This window comes from Danio rerio, chromosome 2, assembly GCF_049306965.1.
Source record: "Danio rerio strain Tuebingen ecotype United States chromosome 2, GRCz12tu, whole genome shotgun sequence".
Taxonomy (NCBI): domain Eukaryota; kingdom Metazoa; phylum Chordata; class Actinopteri; order Cypriniformes; family Danionidae; genus Danio; species Danio rerio.
Genome location: NC_133177.1, coordinates 11,079,019 through 11,104,409, shown reverse-complemented (window position 1 = coordinate 11,104,409; position 25,391 = coordinate 11,079,019). Strand labels below are relative to the sequence as shown.

Below are 25,391 nucleotides of genomic sequence, written 5' to 3'. Positions count from 1 at the left end.
TGGTTTGTGGCGCATTAGTATATGTGAGGGGGCAAACTTTGGGAATTTCACAAGAAAAATAATGATGTGCTTGGTTTTGACGTAACTTTATTCTATCATGAGTCTTTTACAAGTTTCTGACCACATATAAAATGTGTTCAGTGTGCTGCCCATTGTGTTGGATTGTCAATGCAACCCTCTTCTCCCACTCTTTACACACTGATAGCAACACCACAGGAGAAATGCCAGCACAGGCTTCCAGTATCCATAGTTTCAGGTGCTGCACATCTTGTATCTTAATGTAACGGAGGCCAGCTAGTGTGTGCTGTGCTGGTAAACCTCACTCCTCTGACCTCTAAAAGGTGCTCTAGCAACAGACACTAGAGGCCATGGTCTTTAGCCTCCTTGGTAGAGCAACCAACTCCCATGCGGAAGGTCGCCGATTCGATCCCAGCCCGGAGCGGAATGAGTGATGTAGGACCGGCGAGGTCACATTGGTGCCGTTACCTGGATGGGAGTGAGGTTTAGGGGGGTGAGTGTAACGGAGGCCAGCTAGTAAGTGCTGTGCAGGTAAACCTCACTCCTCTGACCTCTAAAAGGTGCTGTAGCGACAGACGCAAGAGGCCATGGTCTTTAGCCTCCTTGGTGGAGCAACCGACTCCCATGCGCAAGGTCGCCAGATCGATCTCAGCCCGGAGCGGGTTGAGTGGTGTAGGACCGGTGCGGTTACATTAACATTATAGACAATTGCCATCAGATGACCCCAAAGTTAAAAGTCTAAGGGGGTCAGATCGGGAGAGCGTGGGGGCGATTCAACTGGCCCACGACAACCAATCCACTTTTCAGGAAACTGTTCATCTAGGAACGCTCAGACCTGACACCCATAATGTGGTGGTGCACCATCTTGCTGAAAAAATTCAGGGAACGTGCCAGCTTCAGTGCATAAAGAGGGAAACACATCATCATGTAGCAATTTCAAATATCCAGTGGCCTTGAGGTTTCCATTGATGAAGAATGGCCCCACTATCTTTTTATTGTCTATGGTGTGAAGATACAAGATGTTCAGCACTTGAAACTACGGAAACTGGAAGCCTGTGTTGGCATTTCTCGTGCGCTGTTGCTATCAGTGTGTTGCTATCATTGTCTATATCAAAAAACTGCAAATAAGCAGATATTATAACAATTTATCGATAAACACACACCTCGTTCTCTCACTGTCCACTACTGTGGTTTGCTGATCAAATGAAAAACAAAAGACGGAGAGGAGACGAATTCTGCCGCCGTTTTCTTATCAAATTTAAAGGGGACTGAGGCGATAATTTAGTGTACAGTTTATAGGCTAATCGCAAAAGTTTAAAAATAGGCCTAGCAACACCTATGATTGCACATGTTTTCTTAAATTGCAGCTCTCTCGACCATCATAGTTATTTGAGTATTTGTATTTCATTACTTTACACCATTTGTCCCTTACGAACATGTTTGTTGAGCAAGCGGAGATTAGGTATGTCATTTGTGGCTAATCAAACACTTTGACCACATTGTTATTTACTCTATGAAAGCATTCTAAACGGATGCAAATTGCTGGATGCGGTTAAATTTGGATAAGCTCAAAACAAGGAGTGCCTGCTTCCTGCAGAGTTTAGCTCCAACAAACATGCCAGAAAGTTTGTAGCGATTCTGAAGACCTCATTTAGCCGGTTCATGTGTGCTGGACGCTGCTGGGAAGGGCATCTCTTTTCGTTCTGCTGGCGAGTGTGTCATACCTGATTGTTTGGTTTGGTGGAGAGGCACCTTCCAAAGTACAGTTTGCTTTCTTCACACAGGCTGCTGCAGGCTGAACCATCGATAATGCCTTTGCTGTATTTGTCACACTGTTGGAAGAGGACAGACCGTTTCAATGGGCTTATAAGCATGTCAATTAACTAGAAGCCAGCATTGTGATAGGAAGATATGGCAATGAACACAGAAGAAACATTTTCACCGCATCCCCAATAGATGGGGCTGTGGGCTTACAGTGTAAACAAATACTTTCCCAATCCCATTTTAAGCGACAGTTCAGCCGAAAGTAAACATTCTGTCATCATTTACTCACTCTTTACTTGTTAAAAACTTGTTCAAGTTTCTTTCTTCTGTTGAACACAAAAGAAGATATTTTGAAAAATGCAGGTACCCAATGACTTCCATTTTTTTCTTCCCTGGAAGTCGATGGGTGCCAGCATTCTTTAAAATATCTATAAAAAGCCTGTTTTATTTTAAAAAGAGGTTTAAATGGAGAGTAAATGATGAGGTAAATTTTATTTTGGGGTAAACTGTCTCTTTAGGTCATAAAGGAAGAGTTCACCCAAAAATAAAAGTTGACATCATTTACTCACCCTGGTATGTTATTTATAACCCAGATAACTTTATTTCGTTCGGAAAGCACGTAAGGTGATATAAATGCTAAAGCTATTTTTGTCAATACAATTCAATTATAAGATAAGATTTATAAACCACTGACTATTTTCAGTGATTAACAATAATCTTTTCAAGTGTACTAATCAACTGTCATTGTGCTGGATGCACCAGTATTAAAATGAATATTATTTTCATGTTTTTGCCTTATAATCACTAACCGGCAGAAAGACAAATCTATATTATTAGGTCTTAAGAAAATGAGATTTTACTAATTAATCGAAAAAAGATCACGATCTCGATTCGACTCCACACACGATCTTAATTCAGCTTTTCTACGATTCAGCCAATTATATTTTCAAGGTCAGGAGAGAAGCAAGGCAGTCGCACAAGTCTTCACAGAAACATGAACACCTTCAAATGGCGTTAAAAGTGTCACATACTGTATTTATAAGGTATAATTCACCCAGAAATGTCATTTCTGTCTTCATGTATAGATGTATTTACTGTCGTGAAATCACACGTGAGCTGACTACCAGCTACTACCAGCATAGGTTGTGAAAAACAAGTAATAAAGTTGTAAATAACGTTCAGTTTGTTGCACAGAGAGATCGTTTGAGACCCGCACTTAAAGAATGATTTGCATGTGTCACAGTGATGGCAGCCATGAGCCGCGCTAGGAAGTGAAAATTAAACTGGCCGCACATCATTTAAATGATCTTATCGCAATTTACGAGAATGATAATGACAAGCATTTGATATGTTTTTTGAACATATGCGTGAACATTTGCGTTTACTTGCTTCATTCGCGAGTCAAACCCCGCTTCATTCATGCGTCAAATCCGCTTTATTCGCGCATCAGATTCACTTCAGAACACACCCGGTTTCGCTTGATGGGCAGGGCTTCTGTCTGCCCGGTGACTCTAGTTTCATTGCTTAATGGCTAACATGGATTTTATTAAGAAAATAACAGTGTTTATGTGCTTTATGAAGGCTGAAAAACAGCATCGATACGTTTAGGGCCATGTCTGAGTCCACTAGATCCTTTCAGAGGTGCATCCAGCTCATAAACTCCTCCGGAAACTGAACCTGGTTGATGGAGGCATTTTTAGTCGTGCTTCTGATTGAGCCGAGCCCAGTTTGATGAACTGTTGTCGGTGTCGGCTGGAGGATTTCCCTCGGGACACCAACAACAGGCGCTATGTCACAATCACGCCCCCACAAGAGCAAGCTCCTGATTGGTTAATGTGCCATTGGCGCAATTCACGTCATTTGCGCCACGCACCTCGCCACAGAATGTCTATTCGTGCGTTTGCATTGACCTAACATGTAAATCACTCGCAATTGACGCTTCTTCCACGTCTGGTGTGAACACAGCATAAGACCTGATGCTTTCCTTTGGGTTCCTATAGTTCCTATATTATAGTTCCTATAGTTCCTAATTATAGTTCCTATAAATTTCCCCTCCGGACACCAATGACAGGAACTAGGACATAATGACGGCCATACTGCAGCAAGCTCCTGATTGGTTAACACGGCACAAATCACTGCTAAAGTTCAGATCTTCCAACTCACGCAAAATGCTCAACTCGCGCCGCTTCATTTATTCATTCGTGCGAATTGTGCCGCAGGATGCGTAGTCACGTCTTTGCATTGAATTAACATGTAAATCACTTGCGCTTGATGATTCACCCGCATCTGGTGTGAATGCAGCATCAAACAGTACTGTACCAGACGCGCATACGAAAGGAACTGTTACCGTATATTGCCATTCAACGTTGCTGTAACCGGATCAATTGCTTGACCCAGCCACAAAGTTGCGATGCAACGGCCTGACACAAACAAAAGCAACACACTGGCCCTGCGTAAGTCATTAAGATGTAATGAATAAAGCTCTGAATGTATGTTCATGTTGAAATAATCTATACAAAATAATAGGGAATCAAGTCACCTTGAATAAGGTCCTCTTTTTAGCAATCATTTTGAGTTCACTTTCACTGTGACTTTATAAAATGATTTAATTGATATTTTTATTATAAAAGTCTTGTATGCAATTGTAAATAGGGTATATTACGGTTGGGCGATGTCGACCAATTTGGCATCATACGATGTCCAATGTAAAACATCGCAATGGACGATGGCATTGTCGTCATGTGAAAAGCGCGGGGGGCAGGCGGTGTTTGATAGGGTGTGCGCGACGTGTCTGAAGAGTGAGGAGGAATCCGGTGGTGAGGGGTGAGAAGGGTGCAAGACTTATTTGAGGACCGGGAGGAAGATGCGTGATTTCTAGGAGATTATAACTCGTTTGCAAACCTCCGAGAGACTTGGTGTGTCTGAATATCACGTTTAACGACTATAGTGAGACGCGATCCAGCGGTACATCCTTGATAAACTGTCCGACGTGCACTCCTCACACGAGCTCAGATGAGCCCATGACAGTGTGTGTGGCTGTGTGTGTGTGGTCACGTGATGTGCGTTTTCAGCGGACAGAAAGCTGTTCAGAAATGTTGGGTAAAACACGATGTGGTTGTGGATCATTTTTGTTCTAAAATGCAATTTTAACACTAAGACGTATTAGTGTAAACAGGGCCTAAGTGTATTTTTCGCGAGTGGGTTTGCGACGGAGGATCGGCGATGCCGGCTCAGCATCATGTTGTCTGTCTAATGGCCATCGGCAATGGACGATGGCATCGTCTATCGGCCCAACCCTAGATTCTATTGTTCAACTTTATCTTTTGAATTACAGCTAGCAAGGTTCTTTCTCGAGCATTTTTAATATCATAATTTATAATATGCTTATGCTAATTATATAAACTCTACATCTGTGTTTCTCAACTGGTGGGTCATTTTCAGTAGGTCGCAGAGTGTGTGGTCAAAAAAACAACAAAAGTTAAATTTTTTACTTATTTTGCTTATGTGGGACTTTTATTTTGAAATGCGCATACAACAACCGTACCTTTTGATATGTGAAATTTCATTCAATTATAGCAACAAATATGTCGAAGCGCAAGTACAACCATGTATGTAAAGTGTGGATTTACATATATTGACGACAAAAAAGGCTTAAAACCTCAGTGAGTAGTGAGGTGCTCTCACAAGAGAGCATGAAACGTTCTAAATTAAAACAACATTTAGAAACCAAACATCCCAGTAGCAAGGACAAATCTGAGAACTACTATCAAAGACGACTCCAATAGCTGAGGACATCACAAAAGTGCCGAACATCTTCATGTTCAAAACTAGTACAGGCACTCCGCACATCTTACAATGCTCACCATGTAGCAAAGGCCAAGAAAGCCTACACAATAGCAGAAGAGCAAATAAATGGTGATTATTATAAAAAATGGTTATGATTATTTTAATCATTTTACTTTAATTTGCTGGTTTGTTCAACAGGATCAGTGTTAACGTTTTATTAACAGTTCACTTTAGTAACTGAACTTTTCCTAACCCTAACCACTGTTTACAGTATTTGAGGTTTTTACTAGTAATATTACTATAATTTGATACATTTTGTTAAATGACAGGGATAAAGTATTGTTTATTAGTACCTAAAAATTTTAAGAGGAACATATTTGTACTTTTTAGGTACTGATATGTACTATTGAGGTATTAATATGGACCTTGTAGGTACAAATGTGTAACTTTTGAAAAGGTACCACCCCAGTGACAGCTCCTGTACCTTTATTTCTGAGAGTGTAGGTTAACAATATTCAACCAATTTTAGAGGGGAATTTTTTTTTAATATAAATCTTAAATTAACTTTTTTTGTGACAAAATCTGGGATTTTAAAAAAAAGTCCATATAACCTAGCCCTAGTTAGTGTTTTTCTAAAATGCGAAAGTGCGCTCTTTTCATTGTTTGTTTTATTATTTCATTTGCCCATGGGAGAAATAACTAGTAAAAACAAACGTTGATAAATCAAACTACTACAAACACGCGTTTATGATGATACATGAAATAATATAATGACAAAATACCAGTTTGTGTCATTAAGCTGCACTATGAGTTGTTACAGCTATAAAAAAAACAAACAATAGAAGTCAATGAAACATGATGTCTTGGGTCAATGAGATTCTGTTCTGTTACATCACTTCTGCTATTAGTCAATCACAAATGCAATGAACAGAAACAATCATACTCACAATGATGCTCTTGCATTCTCGTCCTCTGCACAGCTCAGTGTACGTGGAGTACTGGACATAAACAACCCAACTGCTCACAAACACAGCAAGCCACGTGAGAAAGAGATACTTCACTCGAATATAGGACAGGCGAGCCTGAGGGACAGGAAGCAGAAAGTAAACATAAGCTGGGTCTATGAACGTTATCACAGTCCAGGCTCAAAGTAAACACAAAGCCTGACTGAAAAAGTCAAATATTTACTTGTAGTTTATTACTCTGTCAAATATCAAAAGCGAAAAGAAGTCTGAATAGACAACTCTGTGTCAATATAAAAAACATCAACAGTTCACAACTCGCTTACTGTGCTTTTATAACTAGCAGCCAATGATTCATGAAATCAGTACAGCCACGGTGTGATTGTAAGGTTGGTAATCATCTGCTACATTAACTCATTTCAATGAATTCTCTAAGACTTAAATGGTTCTTTAAGTTGGATAACTTACACACAAGTGGCTTCATTTTGACGGTCCAGGGTGCAAACGCTTTCAGGGCGTGTCAGAATCCACTTTTGCTAATATAAGGACGGAAAAATCTGCTTTGCAATGTGGCGCATGGTCTAAAAGGGTTCAGTTTGTTTTCCTAATGAACTATAGGTGTGTGTTGAGATCAGAGTCTCATCTCCCATTCCCTTTAAGAGCCAGTTGCGTCACGCCATGAGCGCATTTGCTATTTACATGTCGTAAAGTAAGTGTAAGTATAAAAACTGAGCGCTTCACTAGCAAGAAAACAGTTAAACAGAGCATCTACCGCGCGAGAATGAGAGATAAGACATCTCATAATCTAGTTTCACTTTCGCTCTCGTGGATAGGGAAACCTTGTACGCACAGACATCTATTAGCCTATAAATAATTAATTTTGTTTGTTAAGCACAAAGATTTGTCTCAAAACTGTTTGTAAATTCAGTTCTAATTTCCAGCAAATGAATAAATAAACAATAATAACGAAGTGTGCTCAAAAAACTGAGTTAAATCCAAATACACATGCTGTACCCATAGAATGTACCCATCAAACCCACCTGAACCAATTAATTAGGACCTGAAATCCACTTGATAATTACAGACAGGTGTGTTTGATAAGGGTTGCAACTGAAATCTGCAGGAAGGTAGATCTCCAGGAACAGGATTGGCCACCCCTGGTCTAAAATCTGACAGGTGGACAAATCTAAGCTTATTTTTAATAAAACAAATATAAATATGCATATAATAAATAATACTGCTAATAATAATAACATTATACAACAGCAAATTAAATGAATTGAAAAAGCCTCCCGAGATGAAGAAAGTATGAAGGCAGTGGATTTTAATTTCATGTAGGCTAGAAAATAATGTTTTGTAATATTTTATTTCTTTATATTTATATCCTATATATATCCTTATTGTATCCTATATATATCCTTAATATTTTATATATTTTTCATATGTAAATATATTTGCCTATTGCTCTACATCTTATGTGTATTAAACAGTGTGTATGCCAGACGCACTCTGCGCCAGACAATAGATCGGCTTTGTTCTGGTCTAAAAAACAGACTATTATAGTTTCTTAAAATAGCAACGCGCCAGGAACTCGCCAAAACACGCCTGCTTTTTTAGACCAGAACGCCTATGGGCGCATATATGAGCGCAAATGCATTTGCTATTTAAACAGCGTGGCGCAACACCTCAAAACGACTCTTGCGCCGAGCTGAGAGTAGCAAATAACAATTGCGTCGCGCCTTGCGCTGGGTGTATGATAGGGCCCATGGGCTTTAAACTACAAAAAGTCCTGAATGAAGCCTGTCTTTGCCCCTGAAATGAAAAGGGTGAATGAGTTTTATAATATATAATAACATTATATGTGTGATGTGTGCTATGTGTGTCAATGCACTCACATCACTAGATAGTTGGCACTGACAATATTTAGATAAAAGCATGTACATTTATAAAGCTATACTTTGAATTATATCATCTTTGCATTAAATTTGAAAAAAAAAAGAGAGAGAATTGAGCCTTATGTGAGGTGTTTCTAATGCAGTGTCTATGGGCGGGACAACACATTTGACATTGTTCTTTCTTCTGGTTTCCGTCACCACACATTTTTTTCCTTTTTTGAAAGTCATGACAAAACTACTGTGGATTTTCGAAACTGTTCTCCAAAATAACTCGACTGCGACAACACATTGTTACGCGTTAAGGATGTTGAAGTGGGATGCTGTAAAATTTAAGTGAGACAGGTGTAATGTGTGTGACAGATCAATAATAAACGGAAAAAAAGAAATAAACATTTACAGTTATTATCTTTAAACAAAAACGAGTGTAAGCCAAATCAAAGAAATTAACAAAACAAAACAATCCTTAAATCTAAAGTCTAAACTAGGTGTCAAAAAGAAACACAAATAAAAACAGAGATCTTTAGTGTATACGACACCCGAACTAAACTAATTAAACTACAAAACTCAAAATACACAGATGGCCAAACACTCAAACTAATCTAACAAAACATCAATCTAAACTAAAACAAACCGGATAAGTCCGTCAAAGCTTAGTTTAGAATCACACAACAACCATCACATTATGTTACTTAAAGCCAACGAAGTTCAACAAGCGAACTCGAATTACCACAGTAACTGAGATTATAAAATCACTGAATAGACGAAGCGTAGCAAAAACAAATTGCGTGGAGCACAAATGGTACGCCGAGGCAGAGCGCACACCACAAACTGGTCTGTCGGGGCTTTAAATCCTTGCGGCTTGTCCTGGGATTGGTGGAAGAAAGGATAATCATAAGACGTTAATATTAGGTTAGATTTAGGGCATAACGTCGAGTGACCAAAACTCATGGTCTAGTCATGGTCTAAAGGACAAAGTTATTTTAATGTCCAATAAGACGTCAAATGATGTTATTATTTGGTTGATTTTAGGTTTTGTTGGAAAGTGACCAAAATCCAACATCAAGCCAACATCTTAAACCAATGTCATATTGACATCAAATACTGACATTTATTTGTCATGTTTGGCAAACTAAATCCAACGTCTGATAGACGTCATAGTGGTAGCGTCCACACAACGCCAAGCTGTATCATCATTAGACATTGATATCTGGTTGATTTTAGGTTGACTATTGGACATTCACATCGGATGAAGTTGGTTTGTGACGTCAACTAGATATCCATTTCCAAACAAAATGTAACAACCCCACGACGTTAGGATACAACTTCGATTTGACGTCATGTTTACGTCCTTTGCCTGTTGGGTATTGTCATGCAAACAACACTAGAAATTAATGAATCAATGACTTTTTTACTTCCTCGATGGCGGAAACAAATTTCTATTACAGTATGTCGATTTGGTGCTCAAGAAACATTTCTTTTTCATCACCTTAATCCTTTATGCAGATACATTTTCTGAACTTTTGTTAATTACAAAGTTAAAAAGAAATAAAATTATTTTAATGTCATTTTTGCACTCACTTTTGAACAATTAAATGCATCTTTGCTAAATAAATAAATAATTTAATTAAATATAACTAAAAAGCATTGATTTCATTTTTTTAAAGGGGTGGTCCACTACCATATCATATTTTAGACTTTAGTTGATGCGTAATGTAGCTGTGTGAACATAAAAAACATCTCTGAATGTAAGACGCTCACATTTTAATGCAAAGGGAGACACTGGCTTTTACAGAGTTAGCTTAGCAAACCCTAGTAGCAAAGAATTCTGGCCCAGATTAGGCATAAAGCTGGCACAGCAGAAATTCATCCGCCACTGGCATACAGCATGTGGGCCAAACATGGCCCGGGTTTGGCAGAGCTGGCACCGTCTTTAAGGCAGCACACAAGATTTGGGCCAAATGTAAAACGTAGTATTTGGCCCAGATTTAAAAAATTGATATGTGGGCCATGTAAGTTTGGCCAGTCTTGACCAACATTTAAAATACATTAAAATATTTTTTGAGTAAAAAAAAATTAAATAAATTCTACCAATCAGGTCACTTTGAGAAAAAGCACGCCCATAGTGTGTCTAAAGTTCAACGCTTCATGGGTTTATCAGTTTCATTGCAATCGTGACACACCAACCTATCTTGCCCAGTTCAGGCCCAGTTATGAGGTATTAACTTGGCTAAGACTTGGCCCAGATATGGTCCGTGTTTGGCCCTTGTCTGGAAGCTAGATTTGGTCCAGTCATATACTGTAATTCACTGCGGCATGTGGGCCAAGCACAACCTGATTGAGTGGGCCAGAGAAATTTTGCTATTTCGGAAGCCTACAGCTAACAGGGACAACAAAAAAAAACATCCGGGCTAGTGAGATCACAAACGTTTCAGGTTACGCGCATTGCCTATGTGCATACACCTCGCACAGCGAAGAGGCGTGGCCAGAGGTGCTGTAATGTTATAGCAGAGAAATAACATTAGACTATTTTCACAGAGCTTGTTCCATTTCTATATTTGGGCTTCCAAAGAACGTGACACAAAGAGAGAAGTGCTTACAGCTCAATCTTAATTATGTGATTTTCTACAAATGAAGCATGAGCACACATTGCTTTGCATCTTATAAACACAACTAAGCCTTAAAAATACACTCTAGACCACCCTTTAGAAAACGTACTAACCCCGTGTATGTAAACAGTATAATTTACATTATATGTATTATTTACATTACATATAGTATTAGGAATTTCAGATTAATTTTCTTAATAAATGCATTAAAAATGCAGTAAAACATCTTCAGAAAAGCAGTTTAACTGTATAATGTGGCCACACATTTTTGATTCTTTCCCGTGTTGAAATGGTGCTAGCGTAGTAGGCGTTTCAGGGTGTCAGTGTGGGTGTGAGTGCCTGCACTATCTGTGGGTGTGTGTGGAGATCCCTGTAAATAACGAAGCTGTGCTAAGTGCCATTTTTGTTAAAAGTAGGTCAACAAACTGCACTGCAGACATCCGAGATGTCTAAGCTTAGCAAAGTCTAAACTGTCTGTGCCTTTGCCAGTTGGGGACTACACTAGCAGGGACCTGGAAGAACTGTTAAATGATTACAGTCATGATATAAAGCATATGACTGAAATAAAAAATAGCTTTGTTTGTTTAACCAGCTAAGCAAGGTAAAACAGACTCAACCAATGCTGAGAGTTATACATTTTATTGTGACACTTTAGGCATATGACTACATTTGGGAACATATTTTTTCATATCATATATAAAGTTTGTTTTGATAGCAAAATTAATATTAATCTATGCAAGTTAGTCCATTAAAAAAAAAGGTTTGTTTTATAATCTTCAATACAGGTTTGACCATATGCTCCTGTGTTTGGATTGGTGGTTTTTCTCTGTTGACGTCAGTTTGACAGCTTCAGCCACAATATTCTTAACCACGCCCCTCTTACCCTTAGTTTGCTATGAGGGAATGATGTGCAAAAAGAAAGCCCTGCTCCCTACTCAATATTCTGTTTCAGTTGGAAGTACATCAACATACTGAAATAAACGTCTCAGAAACTTACGGTTCATGTAACTTCAATGACTTTTTCTTTCATTTTTAGCTTTAGGGTGAACTGTGTTGGGCAAGTTACTTTAAAAAAAATAATCAATCACAAGTTACTGATTACTACAGGAAAATTGTAATCTGATTACATTACAAGTTACTTACATATAAAGTAATTGGATTACTAATTACTTTAGTTTGAATTTACTTTTAAAACACATAAAATATACCTTTAAAAATACAGAATGAACTGCAGCTCTTTCAGTAATTTAATATTCGCTGAAAAACGTTACAATGGGTTGATCACAGCAGCTTGACATATTCAAAAGAATTCAAGAGTTAACCCAAACTTTAAATTCTCCCATCATTAGCCGCGTTTCCACTATCGCGCCTAAAGCGAGCGAGCCAGGGCGAGCCAAGGCCAGTGGCGTTTCCACTGTCACTTCCGGGGCCTAATCGGGCCAAAGCGGGGCTTTCTTGGGGCCAGCGGCCGGCCTTTTTCGGCCCGCCTAATACCTTGGGCCAAGGAGGGCCAGCTGGGGCTTCGGGGCGGAGTGAAAGGAGAGGCGGGCAGTTTTCTGATCGCACATGAGTACATGCGCCAAAGAAATGAGGGAAAGAAAACATCTAGCCTTATAGTCTGGGGTCTTTTTGCGTATGATCACCCTTATGTTTCCATTTTAAATGTAAGGCTGCTGCATAAAATAATAAAGTAGTTTTAAATTATAGTGACGTTTTTTGCTGCGTCCTCCTTTATGTTTTAATAACGCATAATAATCTTTACACCATATTAAAGAAACAGCAGACAGTAAAGGTTTTCGAGAGTTTTTGTCAAATTTAAAATGTTTGTTTGTGCGCGTTTAGATGCCTGTATGTGTGTGTGAGACCGGGCTAAAGCTTTTTCCAATCCTGTTTGTCTTTTATTTTTAACACAAAATAAGACATTTAGAAGAAAACTGGATAACTGTAACCATTGACACCCATAGTATGAAAAAAACGCTGCAGTGTAGGGTTGCACAGTTTACTGGTATTATCACAATACTATGGGTCCAATATACTCAGTGTCACTTTAGTTTGTAAACGATAGTATCGTCATTACCGGTCTATCTGCAATAATGCTGGATGTGGAGAAGTCACTTAAATGCTAACACGTTGAAGCAATAAACCGTTTTATTTTAATAGTCTGTGGGGCCCTTTAAAGGCTGATTTGTACTTCTGTGTCAAGCGATCACATATGCTACTGCGCAGCCTACGCGTGGACGCTTTAGCCATGGCCGTCGGCATCGCTGACATGCAGCTCTCAAAAAAATGTAACTACATGTAACTACATAGCGCAAGCTCTGTGATTGGTCGGCTTGGAAGCGCTGAAGAAGTGTGGTCGGGACAGAGAGCTGCATGAGTTTGTTGGAGCGACTGTTTACAAGTGTTGACTGTTTACAAGAAGATCCGGATGGAGACTGTTGCTTTGTGTTTACCTTATGGTTAAAGTTGTTGCACGTCCACCGATTCATGTCTTAAAATGAGCGAGTTTGAACCACTTGTACATAAAGGAAGCCTTCAAAAAAACAAAACACCAGCGAAGAAACTCGACAAAAAGGAAGATAAACACCTCCAGATAGCGTATCGGAAGTGTTATTGCAGAGCAACAGAAACAGCGTGCAGAAGTATGAATGCACAGCTACGCGCGTTGCATGCGCTGTGGGTCACGGCGATCACTTGATGTAGAAGTATAAAATAGGCTTAAAACTGCAAGTTTTCTGATGTTTTCTGACGTTTCAAATGCACATCTGAATCAGTTCATTTCTGTTCCTCTCTATATGATTTAGTAGCTACAACAACTGCGACAATCTCTTAAAAAGAATGACTCACAAAGTGAAATTTTGAATTTCTTTGGATTGTTACCTGATAAGACTGAAAAAAAAGCAATAGATGAAAAACCCAAAATAGCAACAGGAAACATTGAAACAATTTTTGGCCACTTTATATAGTCTAATTGTGTTGGAAAAATGCTACCAAATTTAACAAATTTCATTTGGTCTCATTTGTATCTTTATTTTTTAATGTATTTTTGTTGGTCAGTTGACTACAAAATAAAGAAAAAGAATTAATAAATTTTAGATAAAGTGATGTGCAAAAAAAAAAGAATTTTATATATATATATATATATATATATATATATATATATATATATTTATATATATATATATATATATATATATATATATTTTTTTTTTTTTTTTTTTTTTTTTAATAAGGGAATTATGAATTAAATCCAAGACCTATTAACATGTAAAATATAGTATTTCTGACAATTTCCTTTAGAATTTGAGCTATCAATTACAGAATCGCATTACTACTTGGTATCATGATGCTTCAGCTGGTATCGTATCTTGATAAATTAATGGTATCGCTACAACCCTAGGGCAGTGTTTGGGTATTCTGCATTCGTTCAAGGTGATTAGTCTACCTAAATAAGTATATTTCAAAGAATTAAGCTGATCGGTCAGTTCATTTCAGTTGACTCATGGTTTTTAACTGCGTGCGCCTGGGAAATGTGAGCATGTGCAATATGCGCACCTAATATGCGCGCAAAAGACACGATATGTAAATGGCCCTTTGAGCAGCTTCGCTTCTCTTCACATTCAAAAGACACCTTCACTCTCGATCCTGCACAAAAATTCAATTTAGCCTGGTTTAAGTTGAACCGCCGTGTTTTGGGGTTTATGTCCCCTTGGTCACAAGTATTGTCGTAGAATGCTTTCTATTTAAGTGCTTGAACAAGGTGCTGGTCGAGTTAAAAGCTGTCTCCTTAGTGATTGGACATAGACTGCAATATTTTTATTTTTACGGTCAATGAAATCAAAGTAATATCTATATTCCCACTTGAAGAAGCAGCCACTCTCAACAGCAACCGAATGCTTATTTACTAATGTTGCAGCGGAAAACATGATTTAAAATAATGCATTTTTTTTCTTCCAAAAACCATATTTGTAAAGCAAGTAACACAATTACATTAACATTAGTAACTTTAAACAAATTACACAAATTAAAAAATGTAATTGGTTGCATTACTGCATTCCTCAAAAATGTAATTAGAATACAGTAATGAGCTACTGTGAAACGCGTTACACCCAACTCAGATGGTGAAGTAATAAATAAGATATCAATTTCTCCTCACTGTATCTTGTCTTTTCTGAATGTGTGAGAATAGACACATACCTAGAATCCCCAAGTAGGCATGGTTGCAGCCCAGAGACCTCCAAGAGGGAGGGATTTACGCCACAAGTAGGCTGGGTTTAAGGTTGAGGTAGGTGTGGACGATAATAAAACACAACCAGTTACTGCGAGGTTGGGTTTAAGGTTGGGTTAGGTGTAGACATTCATAAAGCACAATATTGGACTCTGTGTCATGTACAATACATTAAATAAATACAAACTCCAGGTTTGTACAGCCCACTTGGAGCTTGCTCCGACCTCCATTTATACCTTTCTCAGAATGCGAGTGCATAAATCCGACCCTGACTACACGCAAACTATAACCCAATGACCAACGGTGCTGCTAATGGTGTAAAAATGATTTCACACTTTCACTGCTTTTAATCTAGGTTTGAGGTACTTCTCCTCCTATACAACAGCAAGCTCAGATTTGATTTCCTTTCCTTCCATAACTCAGAAATCCCAGTGGCTCTTTATAGGAGAAAAACTGCAGTACAGCTGGTAGGTAAATACTGGTTTGCTTCAAACTTGATTACAGGTTAGTTTCCCAGCAGGCCTCACTCTTTGAAAGTCCAAATTAGATTCGTCTGAAATATTCTCCCTTGTGACTCGTATATCATTCAGCCTCTCATAAGCACTCTCACATGATGACTGACCGGAGATGCAGACCTTCCATCACTTCATGTTTGTGTGCGTTTAAGTTAAGACTTGTGTCATTTCTTTTATTCTTTAACTTTGTCACATTTTAGAATTCTTGTTCTTACAAGTATAGGTAGACCCATATAAAATTTTGCCGAAAATGATAGACTGTACTTACTGTTAACCAATGAATTAGCCACTATTTTTTTAATAAATGCGAGATTAATAAACATAACAAAAATAAAAATGAACAAATTTGCTAAATTAAAGTAAATTAAAGACATGCATGGAGAAGAAATACAAAAACAAACTGTCCTTTGTTATTACTATTCATTAAAGTGCTCCTATTTTTTGGAGTATTAAATGTCATATCTTGTTTTTGGGAGACATGTCAGCTCTTAAACAGTATATTGATAACAAACCCTTCTCTGCCAATTCAATAACAGATGCAACCCGTAAAAAAATATTAACATAAACATGATATACAAGTTCGTATTGTGATATCTATATGTCTATATCTATATATGTCTATATGTCTATATATGTCTTATATATATATATATATATATATATATATATATATATATATATATATATATATATATATATATATATATATATATATATATATATATATATATATATATATATATATATAAAACACACACACAAAGAAGGTGCAAATTAAATATTTATCAAAGGTGGCAACACCAAGGCTCCAAAAATACAAATTTATTAAATTAAAAAGCATGCTTTGTGTCAGCTTTTTTAATTCAATAAATTTGTATTTTTGGAGCTTTGGTGTTGCCGCCTTTGATGAATGTCTAAATATAAAGAAACTTTTTCTAAAAATATATGCATGGATGTGTGTATTTACAGTTGAAGTCAGAATTATTCCCATCTCTGGGAAACATCCACACACACACACTCATACACTACGGACAATTTAGCCTACCCAATTCAACTGTACCACATGTCTTTGGACTGTGGGGGAAACCGGAGCACCTGGAAGAAACCCACGCAAAGGCAGGGAGAACATGCAAACTCCACACAGAAACGCCAACTGAGCCGAGGTTCAAACCAGCGACCTTCTTGCTGTGAGGCGACAGCACTACTGCGCCATTGCCTAGCCTATTTAAATATCAGTGTAACAAAATAGTTTGTTTTGTTTTAATCTATGCGTGTACCTAATGTGCATAATAATTATATGTAACACACACACACAAATATAATGTAAAAAACAAACTTATTTTGAATGTGATTAATTTTTGCCCATCACTAGCTTTTTTCCAGAAACATTTGAAAATTAAAGCTGATTAAAAAAGTGGGAAAAATTTTTTTTTTATCTAAAATATCTTAAATTGCCATCCGAAAATGATTAAAGATGGAGTTATTAACAAGATTGAGTAATTAATAACAGAATTTGTATTTTTGGGTGAACTAACCCTTTAAAAGGGCACCTATTTTACCCCTTTTACAAGATGTAAGTGAAAGCCTTTGGAGTCTCCAGAATGTGCTTGTAATAGTTTCAGTACAAAACACCCATCAGGTTATTTATTATAGTTACCAGAATCTGCCCATTTTGGTGTCTGAGTACAGTGTAGCTGTTTTTGTAGCCTTTGGCTTTAAATGCAAGAGCTGCTTCTCTCCGCCCACCGCTCCCACGTGCATGTCTAATTCTTGTCATGCGTTACGTCAGATAAACAGCAGTCAGTGATAGAGACCGACTCGGATGAAGCTGAAATACAGCTCAAAAAAAAGTTTATTTCATGTATTTGTGGTGTTTATTCAAGCCTTTCTGAAACGATGACTCATACACAAATGCCAAGCAGTACACACACAAACACACACACACACACATATATATATACATGCGCATGCGATTAATTTTAAATATTTAACGCGTTAAAAAAAATTAACGCAGTTCAGGTTTTTTTTACTTCCTGTTGTGGTGGACGTGTGTTCAACATGCAATAAATGTGGATGAGACCAAGGAAGCACTTTTTGAAGGCAAGTTCCAGTATAAAACAATTAGTTGCATCACAAGTTATCCAGAGTTTCATGCAATTTCGGGTGTTTCATTTTTAACTTTCGACATCTGTTGCAAGTTGATACCGCATGGCAAACAGAAAGAAAATCCTCCGCATTTCGTGACTCAGTGTTCCTTTAAGGTAAGGTTCCTTTTAAGGCTCCACGGTAGAATTTTAATAAGAGTATTATCTTAATCATATTAAAATCGGAGTATTGGTGTCTTATGTAAATGTACTCAGAACGTCTGTTGAATTCGCGAGCTGTCAAAGACAGGGCATTACTCTGCCTTTCAGCATGAGCCCTCCAAGTTTATTGTGTTATCTCATTAAACGCAACGAAAGCGTATGCTTCGCGTTGTTGTGTCAGAATCCTTGTGAAATACAGTAATACTTTAGGACGCTTAGTTTAGGACACTTAGCAAATTTGATGAACTTGATCATGCGTGTTGAATCTGAGGGGAGTCGCTCCAGTATGGAAGGCCGTTGGGGCCAAAACGTCTGCAGCGCGTTGTGTGTGTCTGTCTGTGTGTGTGTCTGTGTCAGGCCCGTTGAGGGGTGTCAGGGGTGGAGTGAGCGACGTATCTGAGTAGGGGCGAGAGGGGTGTGCAATGTATTTAACGACCGGTTTGCAAGAAATTATCATTCATTTGCGAGCATTTGGGAGTCTCTGTGCACTTGCGGGATACTCCTAGTCTTAGCAACTGGATGAATGTAAAGGAGGATTAAGCAAAATTGTTTCTACTCTATAATTAATGTTCTCAACTCACAGCAATAAAACTACAATGAGTGCAACAGTTTGTATTCTATAGTTTATTATTATAATATTTCATTTTCCATATCTGCAATTCCTGTATTTTGGCATTTTTTGCAGTCCACTTAGAATCCAACATGAAAATCAATGTTTTCTTTATTGGCATTGATTGTTTTGAAATTTAAATGTCATTAACATGCCTGTGTTTTAATTTCTGTAATAAATATGGCTGTCAAGCCAGGATCTTGATGGTTTATTGTGGGTATGTTGTTTACATGAAGAAATCTGTGTTACAAGTTAAACAAAAATTCTATTAAACAATAATATTTTGAATTTAAATAATTTTTTCTTGGGTTTACATTAATTTTACATTTAAATAGGCAAAATTACAAGTTTCAGTATTTTAAATGCGATTAATCGCGATTAATTTGTTAAAAAAGGTGCGATTAATTAGTTCATTTTTTTAATCGATTGGCAGCACTAATATATATATATATATATATATATATATATATATATATATATATATATATATATATATATATATATATATATATATATATATATATATATATATTATTAGCCCCCTTCAAATTTTTATCTTCTTTTGGAAAAAGTCTTTCAGCTAGAATAAAAGCAGTTTTTAATTTTTTAAACACCACTTTAAGGACAAAAATATTAGAACCTTTCAGATATATTTTTTCTTAATAATCTACAGAACAAGCCACTGTTATACAATAACTTGCCTAACTACCCTAGCCTGCCTAGTTAACCTAATTAACCTATTTAAGCCTTTAAATGTCACTTTAAGCTGTATAGAAGTGTCTTAAAACTTTCTAAAATATTTTTACAGTCATCATGTTAACTAAATCGATTATTAGAAATGAGTTATTAAAACTATTATGTTTATAAATGTGTAGAGAAAATCTTCTCTCTGTTAAATAGAAATTGGGGAAAAATAAACAAGCGGTCTAATAACTCAGGGGGGCTAATAATTCTGACTTCAAGTGTATATGTGCATTTACTGACACCATATGGCCGTGGTTAAGAATTCGATAGCAATTTTACTCTCTTTGCCACAAACATGATCTGTTTTAAAAGTATTTTGAACTTATAAAAAAAAAAAAATCACAGAGAGTAACACATTTTAATCCCAGTTTATTTGTCAACAATGTCCTGTGGACGTGTGCTTACATGCTATTATAGAAACATGGCGCCTGTCAATCAGTTCAGTGAGTGTAGAAAACCCCACTTCTACATCTCGTTGTGGACCTCAAAATCACTGGGATTTTATCATCAGGAAATAAACAAAACAACTTAAAAAAAGAGAGAATTATTGTCTTTATATCACTCATATATGACAGTGGACACACTATACCTACACACAGCTCTGTACAAACAGCTTACAAAAGTTAATTTTCATCATTGCTGCTCTTTAAGTAATAAAACTACAAGGAACACTTAAGCATCTGTTTTCTTAACAAAAAGAAGTTTATAGGCACTTTTGTTTTTTAATTTGGCCGGCTGATGCATTTTGGCCCCAAATGCACATTATAACCAAAACAGTATTTAGTGTGAAATAATCCACTTTGGGACAATAAAAACCATCACCTGATTGTGTGTGTACATGAATAAGTGTCACGATTCATTCCATTTTGTATATTTACAATTTTATCTAAACCCACAAGACTATGTGGCTCCAACAGAACTTGATAATTCTAAAATATCTGTCATGCCAGATTAAAAAAGCTGTTTTCCCCCCCTTGCTTACAGAGTCAAAAGCAAAAGTATGTTCTCTAATCGAGTTCAGACACCATGAAATCCTCCCATCTGGAGGTTTGCCTCCTTTTGTACAGAACAACCTGTACCGCTACGATTCGAACATCATCTGCTGCTTCACAAAGGATTAGGAAGTTATTTGCTACAAGGTTTCAAATCCTTCTGAAAAGCAGCAATCATATCCAACACATGACCTCAAAAAGAAAAAGAGAGAAGCCGTCCAGGAAAAGCTCCAAGTAAAACTTCGTCCAGATGTGGGTGATCATGAGGAGATCGAAGTGAGGCAATAAACTGAAGCAAATGAAGAACCCAAGAGCAATTGAGCTTACGCATTTCAGACTGGGCTCCTTTCTGCCAAATCACGCTATAGTCTGTGTTTTATGGAGCAGATAGGTCACTGAGGACTATGAGGGTGGTGTCTAAGTATAGAGGTGCAAATCTACGATCAGCCCAAACCTCCACATTACTATGAATAACATCTCCTTTCAGCCTTCGCAAGCGCTATTCAATGTGGAAAGGAGTTCAGCAAATCGTTGTCTGGCTGATGAAATGGCTTAATTAACTTCTTTGGCTTGCAAGCAGCTAGTTCAGCCCTGAACAATTATCTCAGGAGAGGTTATTTCACGCATAAACGTAGCCCTGGGTCTATTTTCAGAAGTCTATCTGAGAGCTCAGACACAATGCTAAGGAGAACACAAAGACCAACCTATTTGACGTTTTAATTTAAGACGGGTTTAAAATGGCCTTTTTTTTGTGCTATCTTTGCTAACATTTGCAAAACAAATAGGTCCCACCCTAAAGTATAGACCAGGGGTTTTCAAACTTTTTCAGCTGAGGGCCCCTTTGTGTAGGGTGAATTCTTTCGGGGACCCCCAAAAAATAAATATCACGCCACCCCCTCAAATTAACAACTGTACTTAATTTTTTTTAATTATATTCAATACATTTATATTATTATATATTATTCAATAAATTTATATTATTCACTATCTGGATTAATTTTTGTAAGATGTTAGTTGAGTTGACATGGTTTCAGTGCTTCAATCTATTGATCAAATCTTGATGCGCAGTGTTCATTGTGGTCTTCTCTCACTGGATTCCATCAAGCCATATTTTGTGTTCGAGTCATCACGTTTACACAGTTTTTTATGCCATTTTTATGCTTTTTTCTGCCTATGCACAGCTAGACTTCTGTATTTACCCTTACAGCTTAAAGTCTAAATGTATCTAAAGATTTAAAGCTCTGAAGTTTTAAAGAGTTTTGTCATTCATCAGCCTGTTAACAGTTAACTGTACTGTTGTAACTAGCAATACTACAATGGAGGCTGTAGTGGTTCAGTGTGTTGTGTTTATTTTTATTCCTTTTTTTTTGTGCACATCATAATTTACTCAGGTCGACAATCCTGACTTACACTGATAAAAAATAATTTCCTAAATGCGATCTAGAATTGGGTATTCAAGTTCAAAAAGCCACAAATTTTACTTTGCTTAATTTTAGAAGCTTTGCTGACTTTAAAATGTTCATACCAGTGTGTTCTATTAATAATACTGAACATTACATTTAAATTATTTACACAAATAAATATGGGGAAAAAGTGGAACATCTTGAAAAAAATGCATTTATATTCAGAGTATTAAAATTTGATCAGATATGTTGAGCTCTATTAAATACAGAGCACTAATACATTTTAATTTTTAATAATTAATTAGCCCTATAACATAACACAAATAGATACATTATACTTTTTAGACTATAGTGGTTTTATTCAGGGTGTATACAATTTAGTTTTTTTAATCATCCAGTTATGAACCAATGTAAGAGGTTCACTGCAGAGCTCATCCAGCTGTCATTAGTGTAACGGGTGAAACTCTGAGCACTCGCTGATGTGATGACAGCTCCATTCATTGTTATTGCAGCACTTTTTGCTTTACAATTTTAATATGTTTGTTTGCCATGCTGCATAGAGGACCGTCTGATATTTGTACAATGCAAAGTGTAAAGCCTGTCGCACTTTGGACGAGGTGCAATGTTGTGGCGTGTCTTTAAAAAGCTATTTGTTCCCCATGAGTGAAGCCTGCGCAAAGAGGCGCACGCTCCGCAGCACCCAGCTGATCGCTTACTTAGGAACGCAAGCCATAAACAGGGAAGTGCTTCCAGCCTCCGATAATGTTCTTATTGATCATGTATTTTAACTGAACTATTGTCAGTAAATAGACCTGAGCATTCGTTTAGTTGTTTAGCGTAAAAGAGGTAAGCGTAAGTGAAAGGTAAACGCCGTCAGGTCAGCAGACAAGCGCCAAAAATCACAGGAAGTGCCCGGCCAGAAGCGCTTATTCAATAAAAGTCCCCGTGCACAGAGGCGGGCCGCTGCGCTTCTTTTCCTGTTTCATGAAAGTGTCAACTGCATTTAAATGACATAAGCATAAAGCTTCATTTTTGCAGTACTTTTGAGCTCAAATTATTATAAAAAATATATTAACCTTCAGATTGATGCGGGACACAAAATTTAACCATGTGGGCCCATTGATTACCTCTTATCTAAATATTTTTGCGGCCCCCTGGGGGGCTGCCAGATGGCGCTAGGGGGGCCGCAAAAATATTTAGATAAGAGGTAATCAATGGGCCCACATGGTTAAATTTTGTGTCCCGCATGCGGCCCCCAGTTTGAAAACCCCTGGTGTAGACTATCTATAAATGTAAGGTTAAAGATAAATGGAAACATTGCAATCCCACAGTGATTCAATGTCTTTGTGCAACAGCCATGCCAATCCGATAAATGAGTGGGGGTAATATGCTGTAAGCTTTCTATGGCAATGAATCATTGCCATCATGTAAGCTTTTTTACAAGGCAATGATCTACTGAAAAGTTTTTCCGTTGTGTTTTTTAAAACGTTTCAAGTACACTGTAAAAAATAACGGGTGAAATATACGGTAAAATACCGGCAGCTGTGGTTGCCAAATCTTCACTGTAAAATGTTAGGTTACAATGTGCAACACTTCACAATACTTTTTGATAAACTGTAAATTTTACAATTGAAAACTGCTGTTTGTTTACAGTAAAGTTCTTTTAAATAAAACACATGTATTGTAAAAATGTTTACAGTAATTTACTTTAAAAATAGCAGTTGTGAATGTAAATTCTTTTACAGTAAACCACTGTTCATAATAAATATACCGTAAACCTAACTACATTCCATTTTAGCAAAAAATTGGAATTTGGTCACATTTAACTGGCAGTGTAAACAGGGCCTTAGCCACATATTATAAATACAAATTTTAAATAATGTGTCAAAATGAGCAAACACTGGTTGCATGGGTGCACAAACTTTAATAAGCTAAATATATGGAACTCTGTCCAGGTCAGTGTCCTCACCATAAATAAAAGGTGAACTTTGAGACAAATAATTAATACAATTAAAGAGTATAACAGTAAATGGAGTTAAAACTTTAGATGTTATCAAATTTTATAGTTAATAAATACGATCTATGGAGATGGATTGATGGAGATTGAATAGGTGTCAGCTTGCTTGAGTAGCTTTTCATGGATATAGGAAAATAAGGCCCGTTTAAAATGATTTAAGACTCACAACATAATATTTCTGTAAAGACTTTTTAAGGCCTAAAATGTTCTTTTTGCAACTTAAAACATTTTTAGACGGTGGACACCATGCACAAACAAAGTAATGCTACAAACTCCCTGTTCTAGCAGTGTTTTCATAAGACATTCTGCTGAAACGGCCTTTGTAGATGGGAGTCAGCGGTCCCGCATGGAGACAGCAGCTCTGGCACTGTCAGCACAGAGCTCCAGTCAATTCATCAAGCTGCTGATTCATTCTGATGCCATTCACTCACACCACTCCTTCATTTGCTCACTTCTGCTGTATCTGTGTCAAGAGTTACAGAAATCACAGCTTCACAAGATTTCACTCAGGGGCATTGCTGGACATAAAGCTCTACTGGGGCACAGCACCCCAAATAATTATTTTTTTTTTTTAATTAAATTAAATTAAACTAAAATAAATAAAATAAAAAATTATATATATATATATATATATATATATATATATATATATATATATATATATATATATATATATATATATATATGTATATATATATATGTATATATATGTATATATATATATATATATATATATATATATATATATATATATATATATATATATATATATATATATATATATATATATATATATAATTATAAATAAATAACAGTACTATTGTTATTATGCAGTTATTATTCTAGCAAAAATTAATCATAAATGTAACTGGAAAACAAGTCCCAACTGGAGTGATGCTAAAAGAAATCTTTTGCATGTACAGTATATTAATTTTATTAAAATGAAATTCTATAGACAATTCAATAGAATACGAGAATTATGTTTATTAAGTCTAACCTCCCTGACTTTGTCCCTCCTTTCTGCTACATACCAAAAAAAAAAATCTATCAGGAGCCATGCAGTAAATAATATCACCATCATATTATTTAAACATTGTTTTGTCCACTTAAAAAACTCACTGCGTGCCGACACCTCCGCATAAAAAAAACTGTTACACCGTTTTCACAACACATGAGCAGTGTGGCTATTTTTTGGCGTGCATGTTCACAACCGGACCAGGAGCAGAGCAGCGCGTCAGCATCAAGCAGGATCGGTGCGTGAGGCGTGCGGGTATATTTGTTTTTTGCGCACATGCTCAGTTTGCTTTTTGATTAAACTTACATCAGTGTTGGTTCGGTTGTGCATTAGGCTTGGGCGGTAATACAGTAATATGGTATACTGCGAGATCTAAAAATAGCAACAGTGTCAGTTTCAATACCGTTATACCTTCATAAAAAACAATGCACTTAAATAGGACCTGAGTTTTCTCTGCTGTACCACAGGAGCCAACCAGATCTCTTGCAGTGCGGTAACGAATTTCCGAGTAAAGCTCAGACACAGAGAGA

The 25,391-nt window shown here is 36.9% G+C and overlaps 1 protein-coding gene across 1 annotated transcript in view; it reads right to left on the bottom strand.

The window, feature by feature from the left end:
• Positions 1-25,391, bottom strand: part of dipk1aa (divergent protein kinase domain 1Aa) — a 45,400-nt gene that overhangs the window by 7,201 nt on the left and 12,808 nt on the right. Inside the window, 2 exon segments of the mRNA NM_001040354.1 lie at positions 1,743-1,850; positions 6,516-6,650. Coding sequence (NP_001035444.1) covers positions 1,743-1,850; positions 6,516-6,650 — 243 coding nt within the window.